Source organism: Gigantopelta aegis, chromosome 6 (assembly GCF_016097555.1).
Source record: "Gigantopelta aegis isolate Gae_Host chromosome 6, Gae_host_genome, whole genome shotgun sequence".
NCBI lineage: Eukaryota > Metazoa > Mollusca > Gastropoda > Neomphalida > Peltospiridae > Gigantopelta > Gigantopelta aegis.
The window spans coordinates 74,390,093-74,410,159 of NC_054704.1; the positions used below are offsets into that span (position 1 = coordinate 74,390,093).

Below are 20,067 nucleotides of genomic sequence, written 5' to 3' on the forward strand. Positions count from 1 at the left end.
TTTTGTCACAGCACCAGGAGTTTTATTGAAATAAACTTCCATGTTAAGTACCTATATAAAGTTGTGCTTTCCTCTAAGGTACAGTTGGAACCCATGGTTATAGCTTTTCACAGCCACGTGTCAGGTGAGACCGGACACAAAGAAAACCTGGAGACTGCTGCCGATAACTTATGGCCAATATGTACGTATTAACATGCTCTGTACGTCAAAACTTTTACATTTGATGGTGATTTATTTCACTGTTTCTAACTCCAGATATACAATTACTGACAGTCTGTTTACCCAGTACATTTTCATTTAGAGTGCTGTTTTATTGCTTTATTCTGTCAATATAGCAGAGTTGGTGAACATTCCATTGTGAAAGATGCCATGGTGTGTGGCTGGGAATTTCATTTGGTGTCATGACTGATGCTGTCACTTGCTGTGAATTGAACTGACAATTATTTGGATCCCTGCCTAGATGGACCTTTCCTATTGTAATGGAATGACGTTTGCAATTTATGTGATTGACAATAAATTTTCTGGGATATATATGTGTGTGTCCGTACTGAAATGGTTAAGTCGATAAACATGAACGTTTGGTTGTACAAGTCACAAACAAGTCTTTGGTAATAAGTCACAGTGATATCAGTTACTTATTTATTTTCTTAACTCACATGTCTATTATATTGAGAGAGTTATTCTAATGCTCATATTGACTTCATGTGTGGGTGTAGGATTTAGTTCAATCTGTAGAACACTTGTCTGAAATCGAACTTCCTAGGTGGACCCATTTTCTTATTGTTTTTCCCCCATACCAACCAATGCCTCACAACTGGTAAATCAAAGGCTGTGGTATGTGCTGAGCAGTCGTGTTCAGGGGAAAGAGTATATATAAAATATTCTATGCTGCTCATGAAAAATGAAGTGGCATTTTCTCTGAAGACCTCGAGTCATAATTAACAAATGTTTCACATCCAGTAATAAATCGAAACAAAAAAACTTTAACTTATTAACTGTGTGAATCAGGGCTGTAACTTAATGACAGCACCAACGGCAATTGACGTCATTGAGATATAAATTGCTGTAGGTAGAGAGGATTACCGATGGTACTTTTGTGTTTAAAAACAAAAACGTCCACATACATGTATATCTGTTTTATGCTGGGGGATGTGCTTGGACTGCATGCATGCAGTGACTGACATCAAACATTAGCAAAACCAGTGGTCTGTTTGTCAAACATTTGAAGTTAAGGCACGTCCTGAAAACATTCTCCAAATGTGATGCTGACACGTTTTAAAATGGGTGTGATCAGTGACTTTACTGTTGCTGTGGGCAATGTCTCGCTTCTCAATGTCATTATCATTTGCTGTGTTTTACACACAAATTTGACTCAAATGTTTATAGAATGTTGGAAAATACAGGTGTATCCTCTCCCCATTTTGTAACTAACCAATTTGAACTAAGCTGGGAAAAGCATTTTAAGGTGTTGCAACACAAGACAGTATGGGCCAATTATTCAACAGTCCAAGAGAATAATTATTTCAACATTATTGTTCCTTAAAAACTACTTTTATAGTTAAGACTACTGGATAATTTTGTTATTTATAACTACATTTATACATGTAGTGTAATTATTTCAAATTCTAGCTGTTAATATATATACATGTACATCATAAAAAATAAAGTTTTCTTTTATTTGGTACATACATGTTTTTTCCTAAATTGGTCCCACACTGAATACTAGTAAATAAAATCTTCCATTGTTGGGCAGCTATTGTGTATTTTTTGTTAAACTCTTTACATGTACCTTTCTACAAACTCCTTTTTAACAACTAGAATATATACCAAAGAATTTTTTTTTACAGGTTGTCAAACATTTGGTTTATATACATGTAGATGTAGAATATCAGGCAGGGGACACATTCTATTTTCCAGGTGCCTTCCATGATGCACATAACTCTTGATAGAAAACCTAATACCGATATGTTGTAGAATTTGATTACAAACAATCTAAGCCCTTGTAAATACAGGGTCATGGCACACATCTTTCTGCTATTATTACATAAACATAATGTAGGTGGCAAATTGTGTTCAGTACTCCCATCTGCGACAGCTGGCTTTCATTGCCTGCCACACAGAGACATGCTATGATTGTTTTATTGCTTTATTTCTTGTTTCCTCCTCCCACCCTGGGCAAAGCAGAGCACAGCTGAATGGGAATCTGGTGATATGAGATACAATAAATTATCCCTGCTTTCTTTATTTACCTATCTTGGTCCGTGTGAGTGGTACAAATGTAAGTGGAGGTGATCCAGTGGTGCTTGAAGAGTCCCGACCACCCCGGTGATGTTTTCCCAGGGAAGGGTGACTCCGGGTTCATGCACACAACTGCATGCAGTCTGCTTCATTTACCATTGTCCCATGTTTGCCTTTCCTTTTCTGCCATTTTTTATTATTAAACTTCACTTGAGACTATATGTACATGTAGTTGGTTGCAACTAAAATTGCAACTGTTATCAATAAGTTAGTTTGTTTTCTTTAATGACATGACACCACTGGAATTAACACATTGATTTATTAATCATCGGCTATTGGATGTAAAACATTTGGTAATTTTAACATAGTCTTAGAGAGGAAACCTGCTACATTTTTCTATTAGTAGCAAGGGATCTTTTATTATGCATCATCCTACAGACAGGATAGCACATACAGACTGAGCTAGACTCCCAACTTCACAACTACAATGGTATATTCATTTGTAGGTCTTAGTCACTTATTCTTTATACTTGGCTGGACCATACACTATATCTGTTTCAACATTGATTTCATACCAATCTTTTTGTGATCAATAGTACGTTTTTTTAAATAGTATATTTTGTTTATATATAGATAGTTTTAAATACATGTATAATGTATATTACTTTAATTTCTAGATATGTTTGTCAAAGTGATTTCATTTCAAAATTAAAAGAAATTAAAAATAGTTGGGGTTTTTCCCCCAGACATAATGGCATAAATGTAGTTTAAATACCTCATAAATTATCAGTTACATACAATGTATATTTCTTTGAAGGATAAGTTGATTGAGATTTAAAAACTGTGCATATATCTGTTGGTTTAAACAAATACTGGTAATAAAAAAAAATTCTATTAGGTTTCTTTTCTCAGTACATTCACTTTTCTACTATCATGCCTAACACCATGTTGAAAGATGATACACATACCCATGCTGTGTTCCTGCCATTTTACAAACACAATACACAGATAATGTTTGGGAAAAAAACGATAACAATTTCCGACATCACAACTAACAGGGCGACAGTGTGCCACACAATAGACTCTTCAGTGGCACGGTTATGGCAGAATGTGCCGTTGAATATATAGTTTTGGATTACGGCAAAGAGCCAGCCATCTTCTTTTGTGAAGTCAATTGCCAGGGGCAGTCTTGGTGTGCCCAAGGTCATGAGAGTTACGAAGTTACATTGCTTGTAGTTATTCCTCAACACATGTCCCATCCACCTTGTTTGCACTTGTTTGTGCATGCTAATCCATGCAGACGGCTTTCATTCGCTTTACTGTTAGGTAATAATGAGTTTTTGTAAACACATGCAAGGTTAGGTTGACACTGTTCGATAGGGTGGGGTGCGGTGACACTGTTTGATAGGGTGGGGTGGGGTGACACTGTTTGATAGGGTGGGGTGGGGTGACACTGTTTGATAGGGTGGGGTGGGGTGAGCCTGTATACAAGATTACATTGATATTGTGACTTGGGAATTGAAAATTGTCCTAATCCATAATTGGGTTACCCAAATTTAAATTTGGATGACCCATTTCCTTTGTGCGTTAACTATTATATCCTTATAAATTACGCCCTAAATCTTACAACCCCACCCCATACAAAATAGGTTACACACACGGAATATTTTGTTCAGTATCGCGGCGCTGTTCAGTTCGCAAGTTTCGGAGATCCCTACACAATTTTAAAACTTTGAACAGTAGTTGCTAATCAATTTTCAATTGACTACAAATATTGTTAATCAAAATTTTTAAAACAAAGTGTTCCCTGACATTATATTAGATTTGTACGAGCGACATGCAACAAAAGAATTGTCACAATTTTCAGACACCTGTGATATTAATACATGTATGTAAAAAAAAAAAACCCACTGGTGTGTAACCAGTTTTGTTACGTGTGGCTCTTGTGTGTTATTACACTTGATTTATAAAATGTCAGAGATCATGTATGATTATATACTGAAAGGAGATTATACAATGTTAGGTTGATATTAATGCATAAAAACTGTACTGGTGTGTAACCAATTCTGTGAGCTGTGGCTCTGTGTGTGCTTTATATTAAGACTTCATTTACTAAATATCGGTGCTCATGCACTGTATACTGATAATCCTAATATTGATTATATGATTACTGTTGATGAACCTCAACAAAAGTTCATATTCTTCAATGTCATAAAAAAAACTTTGTACTTGTAGTAAAGAAAGCTATAGTGCTATAAAAAAAAAGAAGTTGTGGTCACTATAGTTAATATGTTATAACTTCTTATATAAATTATAATTAACTTAAGCACAATACAAACACAACAACATATTTAGTAAACTCATGAATCTTATCTAATAAGGTTATATTGTCGCAATGTTATACAGATCAAGAAATCAAGCAACCTAATTATAATTTTGTGTTGTTTTGTGTTTTGACAGGTGTCTGCGGTGGATCCGGAATGCGGTGCCAATGCTCCGGTGACCTATGACCTGGTGAACAATGTGGACAGACCCCAGGAGTTCAGCATCACCAATGAGACAGGGCGAGTCTGCATTTCAAGTCCACTGGACTTTGAGCAACACTCTGCGTATGACTTCTTCATCCGGGCTAGTGATCGAGGTGAGTCAGTGGTAGCTAATGTTTGGTAGTACAGTCGAACCTGTCTATATGGGCCATCAGAGGATAGGAATGTTTGCCTAACAACACACCTCAGCACATTTTGAACTGTGGTATGTGCTATTCTGTTTGTGAGATCATGCATATAAAAGATTCCTCTGTGTCTTTTAAGTAGCTATAGCTTATAATGATAACAACATTTTTCTTCTCTTAATCTTTTTGGTAGAGTGTAGCCTGGTGAAACACTTGCCAGTCTTAAAATTGATCCATGTTGGTGGGCCCATTGGGCTATTTCTTATTCCAGGCAGTGCTCCACAGCTGGTATAACAAATACCATGGTATGTAATATCCTGTCTGTGGGATGGTGCATGTAAGAGATCACTAAATTAAAATGTGTTGATCATATCATTAAATAAAACATTTCTTTCTTTTCTCTTGCTGCTTAGGCAGTGTGTAAGTTAAGACACCAAATAATGGTACTTTAAAAGATGCCAGGTGACATTAAGCAAATATCTCTTTCATCCATTATTTTAATGGGACACGTTTTAACACAAGCCTGAATACATGTATGCATTATACACTGACAACCACACTTGATCAACAATATATATTTACTTCTTTCTTTTTATCTCTCTACAGATGGGTTGCACACAACAGCGCCGGTGCGCGTGGTTGTTGGTGATGTTAACGACAACCATCCCAGCTTCAACCCCGTGGACTACAACATCAACGTACAGGAAGGTGTGCCCCTGGGTTCTCTGCTCACCGTGCGTGCGACAGATGCAGATTCCAACTTGTTTGGCACGGTGGTCTACTCCATTGATTCGGGAAATGACCAGGGATTCTTCACAATTGATCCCAGCAGTGGTGAGAAAACCTGTTTTTAAAAATTGTTAAAATGTAATTGTGTGATGGAAGCGGGTTTCCTCTCTCATTGTCTTTGTGGTCCTTGACCATAATAAGTCATATAACCTTAAATAAAATGTTGAATGTTTGGTTAAATAAAGCATTTCTTCATTACTTCCAACATCTACTTACTGCAGGGTTTCTGCCAGAGGGTAAAACGGGTATGGCGCCATACCCATTTTTTTAAAAATAAATGTTTTGACAAAATTCATTACTCTTATCATTACTGTATGATTTTCTTAACCCTAACCCTAAACATAACCTATTTTCTTTCTGGGGAAAGCCCCCCATACCCACTTTTGACTGGTTGCATTCAATTCCATAGCGCCATACCCAAACATTTCTTTCTGTCAGAAACACTGCTAAGGATAGATTGTTGTGGTGATTGTGCTGGTATTTAAAAGTAATTTTCCTCGGTGTACCCATTATCTGATTGGGATATTTTTTCTCGTCCCAACCATTGCACCACAACTGATATATTAAAAGCTGTGGTACGTCCTATCCTATTTGTGGTTAAATGCAAAAAAAATTAAAATCCCATTTTTAACATTAACAGCTGATTAATAAATCATATGCTCTAGTGGTGTCGTTAAACAAAACAAACTAAAAGTTACTTTTGTTACTTACAGGAGTTATCTTCCTTGCTAAGATGTTGCCTCGTGGCGAGCGTGTGTACAACCTACAGATCCAGGCGACAGATGGGGGGTCACTGAGGGCTCACCAGGCAGCACGCGTCACCATCAGCGTCATAGACGCCAACGTTCACCCGGCCTCGTTCAGCCACCTGGTCTACAACTTCAGCATCTCGGAGGGAGCTGCTGTAGATACCCTGGTGGGGGAGGTGCAAGCCACCCCCCAGAGTGGACAGAAGTCAGGTACATTGTAGTCACAGAACTTTGCAGTGTTCGTTATTTTGGAAGTAGAAGACTGATAATAGTTTTGATGAGTATTAGGGTAAAGTGACATTGAGTTGGACAACATTGAAGCTGTATTTCGTGGGTTTCACACTAGCCGACTTTTTAAAAACTTCTTTTTAAAGATTAACAATAGAATCTCTTCAATGTGTCTTTTATTCCAATGTTATATGACTGCAGTCTTTTTGAGCTGAATTTATAAAGCCTGTTTTTCTTAAACACAGATGTTTGTGTTGAAAATGTTTGTAATTATATGTGTGTAAAACATAATAAACAGACATTGTAAATTCAGCCCTTAAAGTTTAACGCTAGAAGGAATCCACCATAGTGGGAGTTCTGAATACAAGATGAGATCCATTTTTAAAGTTTTGTTTCTCTTTCTCTGAAAATAATCAAGAAATTAGTTCAATACTAAACATAAAGTAACAACATTAAATAAATATTTTGCAGGTACATGTTATTTATTTTAAAGATATTTCTATAGATATAGCTCTTTTAATTTTGTTTAAAACGTAATCATGAAAAATAAGTAATGGTGGTGACAGCATTAATTAGGCATATATGTCTCGTATTGATGAAAAATGGTTTATACAATGTATTTTATTACATGTATACACAAAGCAAAAATAATCAAATTGATTTTAACTTCATTTTATTGACCAACGTCTAGACGTTTTATAACTAAAGGCCATTACTAGTAGTAGTAGTAGTAGAAGGAGAGAACCCTTTTTGTGTATTGAACATTCCTTGTTCCTATCTGGAAATAAATACATGTAGAACCCATTAATAAAGTGCACTGTGGAATTCTTTAGGATTGCTCTAGTATTTACATATCTAATGCACAGGTAACTGTGTTTGTTTGTATTCATTGCACTGAAGTGCATGGACTACAGGGGCGTATATGTGGGATGCATTACAGTAAAAAAAAAAAAATGTATTTATTAAATTAATATTTTACTGTTTACATATCTAATGCATGTTTATTTGTTTGTATTCATTTCAGTGAAGTACTCTATTCTGTCGGGCAGTTATGGCTGGTTTAAGATAAATGCCGTGACGGGAGCCATTGTGTCCTCGGGTTCGATAGACCGTGAGATTCTGCTGTCTGTTCTTCTGAACGTCCAGGCTGAGGCAGGAAATCCACCAGTTTACTCAACAGCTCAGGTAATGAATCTGCTTTGAAATTACCCCAGTGGTAAAGTGCGTTGTCGGTCTGGGATCGATTCACGTCTGTGGGACCATTGGACTATTTCTTGTTCCTACCAGTGCATCACGACTAATATATCTATGGTTGTGGTATGTGCTATCCTATCACTGGGATGGCATATCAAATTGCCAAATGTTTGACATACAATAGCCGATGATTAATAAATCAATGTGCTCTAGTGGTGTCATTAAACAAAAAACTAATTTTAAAGATGACAGCCAGCACTATTGAATACATTGACCTTTTTGGCTGTTCTATAATTGGTCACATTGTGCAGTAGGAGTGTTTTTTAATTAATACTCTCTACCCACTGAATACATTTCAGTTAAATAATGTATGCATAAGGGGAACAGTTTTGTGGTTCACCCACGAGGCAGGATGGGATGTAGCCCAGTGGTAAAGTTAGTCTAGGACAATCCCCATCAGTGTGCCCATTGGGCTATTTCTTGTTCCAGCCAGTGCACCATGACTACTATATCAATGGTTGTGGTATGAGCTATCCTGTCTGTGGGATGGTGCACATAAAAGTTCCATTGCTACTAATGGAAAAATGTAGTGAGTTCCCTCTCGATGACTGTGTCAAAATGACCATATGGTTGACATCCAATAGACGATGTGCTTCAGTGGTGTCATCATAAAAACTAACTTTTTTTTTAACCTACGAGGCATAAAATAATAATTACAATGCCTCCTTTAAAGACATTCAGAGTAGGATTTCAGTTAAGAATGTTCCTGTATTTGTTCATCTTTATGAGGTTGTAAATGTCAGTAGTTTTAATTAGAAATTCTGTGGTAAATCTTCCATGTAAATCTACTGCTATTTACGTCCATATAAACTAGATTTTTAACAAATCTGGAATTAAGAGTTTTTTTAAACGGTTATCTTACCAGTGTATCTTTGCTATTAACTTTCAGTGTTGAAATCACAATACATCAAAATACAAGGGAACCTATCTAGCAGTATATTGTACCTGCTTCCATTTGTAGTGAAATGACCCCGTGTACTAGTTCAAATCCCCTTAGTGGAGATTGAGTTACGTGTTAATAAGGTGCTAAAGATAAGATAGATATCAGTAATATAGTTTTATCTCGTACCTGCAGGTACATACATGTACACGATAAACATGCTTATGTATGACAACATGGGACAGGTTTTCGGTGTGCAGAAGGGAAATAATTCATTATTTCGCTTATCATCTGTTGAAATCACAAGAAAGAAAAAGGTGTAACTTAAACCTCATCTGTATCTCAAAACATGTATTTGCTTGAAATAAATGTTTGGTGGAAATTTTGACCTGTTGGTTCTCTAGGCTTTTTTCCCAGATTGAAATTTCTTACACTTGGTACTTTGTCTCTTTCTTAAGTGCATAAAGATAATCTCCTGTGTTTGCCAGTAAGGATAATATCTCATGGGGGACACATTCTCTAGTGGTGTCTTTAAACAAAACAAACTTTTTAACTTTTTGTTTTAACCATTTGGACTAAATGTTTCTAATAAAATTATTTTTTCTAATATGAAATATTTAATGATTGTAGGTAAACATCACCATCCTGGATGCCAATGACAACTCTCCCTCCTTCTCGCTGCTCGACGATAGACTAGAGATTCACGAACGTGAGGACCGGGCTCCTGGTTCAACTGTTTACATCGCACAGGCTCGCGATCCCGATGCTGGGAACAATGGAACGGTCCGCTACAAACTGCTGAACAACCCGGACCAGCTGTTCCACATTGAGCCCATCAGTGGTGAGATCCGCCTCAAAAAGGCTCTCGACTACGAAAAACAGCACAAATTTGAGCTGAGGATCGTGGGTTATGACCAAGGAACACCAGGGTCGAAAAGTTCCACCATGACGCTCATCATCAACCTGAAAGACGTGAATGACAACCGACCGACCTTCTCGCAGAGCGTTTACGACTTCTACGTCACGGAAAACTCGCCGGTCAGTTCGTCGAGGTTTGCGCAGATTAACGCCACCGATTTAGATTCCGATGAGAATGGCCGGGTGTACTATACGTTTCAAAAGTCTCCATACACTGCGCTGTTTGGAATCAACCCGCCCGATGGCAGTCTGTATGTCAAAGGACCGCTCAATCGAGAAGAACAAGACTTGTACGTGATGACGGTTGTCGCCACGGATTACGGAAAGATTCCGTCCAAGCTGTCCTCCACGGCCGTGATTCAGATCCACATTAAAGACGTGAATGACAACGTCCCAGTGTTCTCCAGCAGCGAATATCACTTCAGCATCGAGGAGAACCTTTCTGTTGGCAGCACGGTCGGGTATGTGGCTGCAAAAGATCGTGACATCGGTGCAAACGGGGAATTACGCTTTTCACTGATGTATCACCAGACTAACTTTGTCATCAACCCTCACAATGGTGAAATCACGACACGTCAGAAGCTAGACAGAGAATACAATTCTAGTTACAAGCTCATGGTGAAAGTGTCTGATAGAGGTATTCCACAGAATGAGGCATCTGCTATGGTTAAGATTTCAGTACTAGATTCTAACGACAATGCTCCTGCATTTGAGCGCTCCATGGGTGACACGGCACTGGTAGAAGAGAACCGTCCTAAGGGCACCAGAGTGATCATGATAGAGGCTGAGGATCCAGATGCATTTGAAAATGGAACAGTCTCCTACTGGTTAGATGAAAGTAAGTACTAGTATTGTTTGTTATTCAGCCACCGGTTGCAGAAGGCTATTTCACTATTCCCAGATCACAATACAGATTGATGTATGTATGTTAATGGCCTCAGTGGTGTAGTGGTTAAGCCAATGGACTTAAGGTACTGCTTTCACATCCATCCTGGTGGTACCTGCTTCTACCCAGAGTGAGTTTTTAATGGTTCATCAGTCGGCAAGTCTAGGTCCATTATTGCAAATTCTCTCTAACTATCCATTAATTCAGGGGCGGGACGTAGCCCAGTGGTACAGCGCTTGCTCACGTCCGCAGTCGGTCTGGGATCGATCCCCGTCGGTGGGCCCATTGGGCTATTTCTCACTTCAGCCAATGCACCACGACTGGTACATCAAAGACTGTGGTGTGTGCTATCCTGTCTATGGGATGGTGCATATAAAGATCCGTTGCTGTTAATCGAAAACAGTAGCCCATGAAATGGCAACAGTGGGTTTCCTCCCTCAATATCTGTGTGGTCCTTAACCATATGTCCAACGCCATATAACCGTAAATAAAATATGTTGAATGCGTCGTTAAATAAACTATTTCCTTCCTTCTACCTAGAGTGAGGTTTTAATGGTTCATCAGTCCGGAAGTCTATGGCCATTATTGCAAATTCTCTCTATTAATCCACTGTCTTAGCATCAAGATCGTCTTAAGTGCATAATTATTACAGTATGCACTTAAAGTAATCTTAGTGCTAATAATTAATCTAAATGAGAGCCTGGACAGACCAGATAGCCGAGTTTTTTGTTGTTGAGGACAGTGTTTGAACCATTAACATACATGGTCTTTATTAGGCGGACTCCTTCCCTAATAGGCCACTTTGGGAGATTAGATGCCTTCTTAACATATTTTGCAGTTATACAGTAAAACATGTTTGAATGGAGAATACTTTATATAATAAAACAAATTCTATGTGAGGCATCTAGGTTAGTAGTATAGAACATACGCTTAACATCTTAGAGGTCAGTCTACCTACAATGATAGAAATATGTAGTATTTTTCACTAGTTCACATGACAAGTACATCTAAAAATCTACTTGTCCACCGCTATTGTCACTTGTCATTATAAACGTGTACTTATTCAAGAGCAGTAGATTGCTCAAAAGTATGATACCATTTTGTAAATTTTTAGATGTCCCAATTATTCATTGAGGTGCATTTTGCTAGTCTTTTTCAAGACAAACCTAACAAGTACTGATTTTGAATGCTGGTCTAAATCATTACTGATACAGTGTTCTATGTCAGAATAATAAATACTATCTTATCTGTGTAAAAGTACCAGTTGATAAAAAAATACTTCTTGCTACAATGAAAAACAAATATTCTAGGACATGTTATAGACCTCAAATTTGTCAAATTACAAGGCAAGGCCAATTCACTTAGACTGATTGTGTTTGAGTATGATGCCCAATTGGTAACATGCAAAATAATTTTCAGGGCATTGAGGCATATGACTAGGGCACTGTGGCACTTTGCTACATGGCCACCATTAAATTTGATCCCTGATGTTGTTACTGTTTTAATTTCGTATGTTAATATTAATGAAATACCAATATTTCTTTTCAGATCAGAGTGAGCCGAGCAGTTTGAGAAACTTTGCCATCCACCCTACGACTGGCTGGATTACCACGAAGGAGGTGCTGGACTACGAAGCAAAAAGCCGCTACGTTCTCACAGTGATTGCCCGAGACGGCGGCTCCCCGCCCAGACAGAGGATGAAGACGATCACTGTCAATGTGAAGGACGACAATGATGAAGCACCATTGTTCCACGCACGCAACGTCTCCTTCTCCATCGCGGAAAACTCCCCCATCGGCACTGTCGTTGGGAAAGTCCAGGCCTACGACAAGGACTCTGGCGACAACGGCAAAGTGTCCTACTACATCGTCTCCGGCAACGTCTTCAGCCTGTTCAATGTGGACCGCAACACCGGGGACATCGTCAGCATCCGAGAGGTGGACTACGAGGAGTCATCAGCCCACACCCTCGGCATCAAGGCCATCGACAACAACGCTGTGTACCCGAAGAGCAGCAACATCAGCGTGACGATCCGTGTGGTCGACCAGAACGACAACGCCCCCGTCTTTGAGCAGGACCCCGTGGTGCTGAAGACCGTCAAGGAGAACACACCAGTCAACCATGTGGTCTACACATTCACCGCTACAGACATGGACTCCGGGGTCAACGGCACCGTCCAGTACTGGATTGCCAGACAGTCATTCTCCGGACCCGATCCCGGGAGAGGGTCCTACTTCGCCATCGATCGGGACTCGGGAGAGCTGAGAATCAGTAACAATATCGACTATGAGAAGGTGCATCAGATATCGTTGATCGTGGAAGCGAGAGACACGTGTCCGCATGTCGATTGCGTGATGAATTCGTCAGTGACGACCATCGTCTATGTGATTGATGTCAATGATAATTTCCCTGTCTTCGAGTCCCGCACTCAGGTTTATATCTTTGAGGATGAACCAGTGAACTATCCCGTGTTGTATGTTATTGCTGTGGACAGTGACTCCAATGAAAAGAATAGTGGCAACAATGTCATTAGTTATGAAATCGAAAGTGGTAATGCAAAAGGAAAATTCCATTTGGATTCAATGACAGGTGAGAAATCTATTGTATTTTATGACCAGTAATAATTTTCTAACTCTGTGTTTACTATGGATTTTTAGTTAACACAAAATATTCCAGCATGTTCTTTTTAATTATGTCATATATTTATCTGGACAGTGGGTTGACCTGTTTCTTTAGCTATATCTACTTGCAGTAATTACCTGTCTTAGTACTAGTGTTGAATAAACTACAATTTTAAATACAGTTTTCTTTAACACCAGAGAAAACAAAATTATTCCATTGAAAATGCATGTACATTTATAAGAACCCATCTAATCTTTATATTTTAAAACTTGCATTTCTGTGATTTGGTTGTGAATACATTTTTTTGTATCCCATTTACCTTCTTTGGTGGTTTTAAATATTGTTACCTCTATTTTAAATATCATTTCATTTGTTGTATACCAAATGATGCTTTTATTAAAAACAACTGCATGTCTGTGATTAGCAGATAAATCCAAAATGCAAAAAATAAAGTATCTCTTTGACTGTCTATGACTCTTTTAAATATCATTAATATGATCATAATATCATCTGTTTAATTTTTAAAATATTAATTGCAGGTCTGCTGACGATAATGAAACAATTGAATCGCGAGATTGAGAACAAATATGTGTTGAAAATCAGCGCCCGGGACCACGGGTCACCTAAACATGTCTCTTACCAGACGCTCAACATCCTAGTGGAAGACGTCAATGACAATGCTCCTAGATTTGGGATGGCTGTGTACCACGCGACTGTCCGAGAAAACCTCAGTCCCGGCGTCACTGTTGTTACCATTCGTGCACACGATGACGACACTGGTATGTTTATCTTTTAGTCAGTGTTAGAATTTAACCCTTTTGTTGACATTACAAACCAGTCTTCATTTCTTGGGATTAGTGTAAAAGTAATATACAGTTACGTTTTACCAATGACAGTTGGTCTTAATTTTATTAATTACATTTTATAAAGGCAATGAACATGTTAACAAATCAGTCTACTAGATCAGTAAAACATGTCATTCCCACGTTGAAGGAAAACTATCGAACAAAGAACCAACAATGAGACATACTCGGAGGTGTGAGATCTAACCTTTGGCACATGTTAATTGTCTGTTGTCATTTACTTGCCATGGTGGTGGATACTGCTGCTGCTTATTGGCCATGGTTGAACTAACTCGAAGCAAGTTACACATTTTGTTTCTAATTAAATGATCTGTTGGAAGAAGTTACATCTGGTCAAGTGAAGCAAATTGTCTTTATTTTTTTCAAATTGTTTTGGATAATGGTCATCCAGTCCACATATTAACAAACACATATATATAGTGGATAGTTTGTTTTGTATGTCGGGTGTCCATAAGGTGGGGTTTCAGGACTACTGGTGTCCGGATTATAAAGGTCTCACTGTAAACATGTATGTAATACCAGTAATATACCTTAAATGTAGGAGTTTACTCACACATGCATGTCTTATTTTGTTAATGTTTAACACTTCCACAGATTTACTTAAGATAAATGCACAATGATCATATTTTGTAAATTCAGCTTAACATTCTGGACAATTTTATTTTGATGTGTGTTAATTTTTTTTATCAGAATCATAAGTAACACAATAGTCAAAAGTGTTTATGTCACACTATTCAGAATAAATATTTGTTGCTTGCTTTTGATTTAATATAAGTTATTATATCATTTTTTAGGTCGAAATGGGAACTTGACTTACATAATACCAGACGGTATTGCTGATGACAAGTTTTCTATCGACCCTCGTACTGGGGTGATTAGCACGACGAAGATGTTAGACAGAGAAGAACAGAGCAGATACAACTTCACTGGTAGGTCTCCTCGCAGACATTTTTTGTATTTATCATTTTAAAGCCACTATCCTTAGTTTTTGAGGCACCGTACATAAATTTTTATCTTTTAAATTTTTTAATTTGAGCTACTCCGTAATAAGCATCAGGAATGACCAGACATACATGTATGTTGGATTTGCCAAAATGGATAATTAAACATAAAAGTTGTAAGTATTGTAAAAGTGCATGGTAAAAAGAGCTGCAATAGCCAAACATATTTTACACTGCCTAATAACTAGTGAAAGTGGTTTTAATAATTTAGAATGTTGTGGTAATAACAAAATAATTTCAACCTGAAGACATTGTGGAGATTTATTATTAAATTTTAAAGATAATTTTTAAATAGATATCTAGTCAAGGGGAGCAACTCTTGATAGACAAATGTAGATTATTTTAAAACCACTCATAAATGTTTCATAATATTAATATTATTTTTGTAAGCATGTAGTCAAGGGAAACAACTCTTCAATATACTGTTATGTACATTGTGGACTTCAAAATATATATATATTTTTTAATTATAATATCAAATGTTTCAGATATTTGAAAGAATATTGATAACTCACAAAACATGTATTCAGTGGACATCATGTCAAGGGAACTAACTTTTCAATAAGCTTGGTGTAGCAGTTTCTTAAAGAATGAATTTGAAAATAGTATAGTAAGTTTGGAAATATGATTAACTTGTTTTGATTATTTAAATTCTTCTTTGAATAAATAACATTTTTGGTGATTATTATTAATTGAAATATGATTTTTTTCTAAGCATATAAGCATACCAATTTCCGTTAAACCTTTATAAAGTTTACACAAATTATTTTTTAAAAACCTTCATTGATGTATACATTTACAGCCTATGTGCATGACTCGGGCTATGCGACACTGTACAACCAGGACAATCAGTACGTCACGCTAGCTTATACAATAATCTCTATTTACAGCCTATGTGCATGACTCGGGCTATCCAACGCTGTACAATCAGACGAGTGTGATTGTGGAGGTTCTCGACGTGAACGACCACTCTCCAATCTTCAAGAGTAAATCTCACACCCTCAACATTCCCGAGAACTCCCCGCAAGTCTCCATCCTGGCATTTGTCGCCAACGATGAGGATTCTGGGGACAATGCAAAAGTTACTTACAGCATAACAAGTAAGTGTTGACATAACAAGTTTTGACATTATTAGACATTAAAAGATTAACATAGCTGCAGACAACATATTTTGCAGTTAGCTTAAAGAATATCGTAAATATTATCTTAAAGATTATCACAACTATTAAAGATTATCATAAATATTGTCATAAAGATTATAATAAAGAAATTAAAGATTGTCTTAGTTGCAGATGGCCAATTTTGCTATTTTTATCCACATTAACTTAATACAAATTAATTGATACATAATCTTCATTCATTGACTTGAATATCAAAATTGTGATGTGTTCATTTCTGAGCAGAATGTAGCTCAATTGTTGAGCATTTTGAGGTGTGATAGATCATGAGAATGATCATTCTCAAGAAAGAACATTGATTAACTAATCATTGACCAGCTATTGGATGTCAATCATTTGGTAAATCTCACACTTACTCTCTATGGGAAAGTAGCCCATGAAGTGGCGACAGTGGGTTTCCTCTCTCAATGTCTGTGTGGTCCGTAACCATATGTCTGACACCATTTAACCGTCAATAAAATGTGTTGAGTGCATCGTTAAATAAAACATTTCCTTTCATTCCTCTATGGGAGCGTGTGTATAAAAGATCCCTTTGCTACTATTTAATAGAAATAATCTGTGTGGAATATGGGCAGGACATACATGTAGTCCAGTGACGTGGTCAGTCTGGGATTGATCCCCATCCGTGGGTCCATTGGACTATTTCTCATTCCAGCCAGTGCATCATGTCCATGACTGGTATATCAAAGGCTGTGGTATGTGCTATACTGTCTGTGGGATGGTGCATGTAAAAGATCCCCTGCTACTAATGGAAATATGTAGCGGATGTCCTCTTTAAGACTATGTGAAAATTACCAAATGTTTGACATGCAATAGCTGATGATTAATCAATCAATGTGCTCTAGTGGTTCCATTAAACAAAACAAATTTTTGCATGTTCGTTGACTAGGTCTTGTTTTCAGGTCACTATGCTTTAGTGGTGTCACTAAACAAAACAAACTTTTAACTGTGTGGGAATATTACATATGCTTCAGTTGTACTTCTTTTTGCACTGTTCTTATACGTTTTTTAATGTGTTTTACCTTCCTGTACTTTCCCAGAGGGTAATGATGGCCACTTCTACATCAACCCCACGACAGGAGAGTTGTCATGTCATTCTCTGGACCGGGAGACTGCCGACAGATACACTCTGAACATCATGGGTCGGGACGGTGGGTCTCCGTCCAATGCAGGCTACACCACCGTTCACGTCAGCGTCATAGACGTCAACGACAACAACCCACGCTTCAGTCTGTCCCGGTACACAGCCAGCATCCCCGAAGATGTCCAGAAGGGAGAACTTGTTTTACAGGTAATGCATCATGGAAGGTTTTGTGTTATGGTATTTTGTATCATCATAGGGGTGGGAGATGTACAGTGTTATCTTCATTATTTTCAGATGGGGGTGGGAATATGTTGTCGGGGTGATGGGTTGTGGGGTCAAATACTGTCATTAGAACCATCATATTTTCCCATTCCATCTTCTTTTTCTGTCTGGCTGTTCATCCATCTCACTTTTAGGACAATGGCCTATTGTCTTTAATTTTAAAATGTGAATGAAAACTATTTATGAAATTTCAAGCATTCTTCAAGAATTGTTTTATGTATTATGTATCTTTCTTTTCAGGTATCGGCTTCTGACCCAGATAATGGACATAATGGGGAAGTTACGTTTGCTGTCGGCAATGACACTGAAGGATTTTTCACTGTCAACAGTACATCAGGGGAGATAACTACAACAGGGTATGTTAAACACTTACATACTTATATAAAACAATCATATAATATCACATGTATTCATATTTTAATTGAAAACTACAAGTATTTTACACATATTTTGACAAATTAAATATTCTATTTCTATTACTTCTGTTTAGATGTAAAATTAAAATTAATATATAAAATTGTAAAATTTTGATTATGCTAACATTTTTAAATATTTCACATACATGTATTAGTAAACTGTATCTTTGTTAAAAATATTCTTTGCCTAAATTTTTGCATATAAAATGTGACCAAATTAGTCATTTGGTTTATATAAACATCAGTTATTGAAATTTATTTGGGGTTTTTTTGCAGTCTGTTTGACCGAGAGAAGAAGGCAGTGTACGTGTTTGACATCATAGCTATCGATGGCGGGATCTCAGGACCACGCAGCACCACGGCTCGTATTGAGATTTCTCTACAGGACATCAACGATAACGCACCAGTCTTCCGGCAGATACCCTACAGAAAGAACGTGTCCCCCAATACTGGCCGTGGTCAGGAGATTCTTGTCGTTTCAGCTACAGACCCTGATTATGGAGTCAACTCGACCATAACGTATTCGCTTGACGCAAATTCTCCAAGTGGACAGATATTCCTAGTGAATCCTCAAGGGCGGATAACCGCAAACCAGGACTTGAGAGGGTCTGTAGGCTACCACAACGTTCAGGTGATCGCCCGTGATGGAGGATCCCCACCACTCAGTTCAACAGGTACTGATAGTTTGTGTTAATATAGTGACGTACAAAAGAAACTATACCATAATTTTAATTTAATTTTCTTTACAGCAGAGCCAGTTTATCCTAGTAGCACATGCTATGGACCCCGCGCTTCAAGGGGCTCCGCAGTGATGTGTACATTTACTTTCCCCAGGTCATTTTTTCCCCCTCTCCCCAAGAGGGTTGCAAAATATATATCCTGGGAATGGGGACCCGCTGTTATTTGTGCTACAGGATCTTTAAACCATCTCAGTTTTATAGTTTGATAGTAAAATAAAATGGTGGTTGAATATTTTTCTGCTTTTATGGAATGACATTTTGTTCCCAACATGCCAAAACACCACTCTCGTGAATATATATGTGTTAAACATGCAACAGAATTATTTTGGTTTTTCCTCCATAGGCTCTCAAGTTAGTTTGTTGGTTAGTTTAACGACACCACTAGAGCACATTGATTATTTAATCATTGGCTGTTGGATGTCAAAGAAATAGACTCTCAAGAGTATTGGTATAGTTTCTTTTGGACGTCAGTATATTTTGGTATCGGGGGTATGACTTTTCAGCTTTTTAAAAACGATAACGCTCACTTTTTTGTATGTAATGTAATATTCTCAAAATGAATGTCATTTGATTTGAAGTGCTGAAAAATTACCCTTATATAGGTATAGTGTACTACACGTACTTGTTTATATACTGTATTGAAACATGAATGTATACCATGTTTATATATATTATTTAAATTTGTTTGTATGCAACTGAGTGAAATAGATGAACTGTGGGTTACAGGCCTTAAAGTTGAATAAAACACTTTTATATTTGTATTTGTATTGTATTGTATTGTATAATAATGAATTTTGTTTTATAAATTTTATTATTATTATTATTATTATTATTATTATATTATTATATTATTGTATTATTAATAATATTATTGTTGTTATTATTATTATTATTATTATTATAGGTGTCATTGAAATAACAGTGGGTTCTTCTTCAAGTCCTTCTATTGTATTTGATCAGCAAATGTACACAAGAAGTCTGGAGGAACACTCTCCGAAAAGTACATTTATTATCCAAGTTAGAGCACAAGGTTCCTCAGGAATCAAGTACAGCTTTGCCAGCGGAAATGAAGATGGGGTTTTTACTATTAATTCACAGTCGGGTAAGCTTATTAGTTTATTACAATTTTATTTTTGCTGTTTTATTTTTATTTTTACTTTTTTTAAAGATGCAGATATACATATATGTATGGTTATTTTCTAAGAGTTGTCATTCCCCAAAAGAGTAATTGTTGAGGGTTTTGTGCCATCTCTAGCTACTCCTCCCCC

The 20,067-nt window shown here is 37.2% G+C and overlaps 1 protein-coding gene across 2 annotated transcripts in view; it reads left to right on the forward strand.

Annotated features, from left to right (window-relative positions):
- The window catches only part of LOC121376485 (protein dachsous-like), a 111,761-nt gene that overhangs the window by 79,526 nt on the left and 12,168 nt on the right, over window positions 1-20,067 (forward strand). For both annotated transcript variants that reach the window (XM_041504367.1, XM_041504368.1), the window contains exons 3-15: window positions 4,699-4,879; window positions 5,516-5,743; window positions 6,412-6,657; window positions 7,700-7,860; window positions 9,440-10,565; window positions 12,162-13,202; window positions 13,775-14,014; window positions 14,893-15,027; window positions 15,990-16,199; window positions 17,318-17,568; window positions 17,884-17,999; window positions 18,336-18,733; window positions 19,704-19,901. In XM_041504367.1, coding sequence (XP_041360301.1) covers window positions 4,699-4,879; window positions 5,516-5,743; window positions 6,412-6,657; window positions 7,700-7,860; window positions 9,440-10,565; window positions 12,162-13,202; window positions 13,775-14,014; window positions 14,893-15,027; window positions 15,990-16,199; window positions 17,318-17,568; window positions 17,884-17,999; window positions 18,336-18,733; window positions 19,704-19,901 — 4,531 coding nt within the window. The remainder of the gene's footprint in view (window positions 1-4,698; window positions 4,880-5,515; window positions 5,744-6,411; window positions 6,658-7,699; window positions 7,861-9,439; window positions 10,566-12,161; window positions 13,203-13,774; window positions 14,015-14,892; window positions 15,028-15,989; window positions 16,200-17,317; window positions 17,569-17,883; window positions 18,000-18,335; window positions 18,734-19,703; window positions 19,902-20,067) is intronic.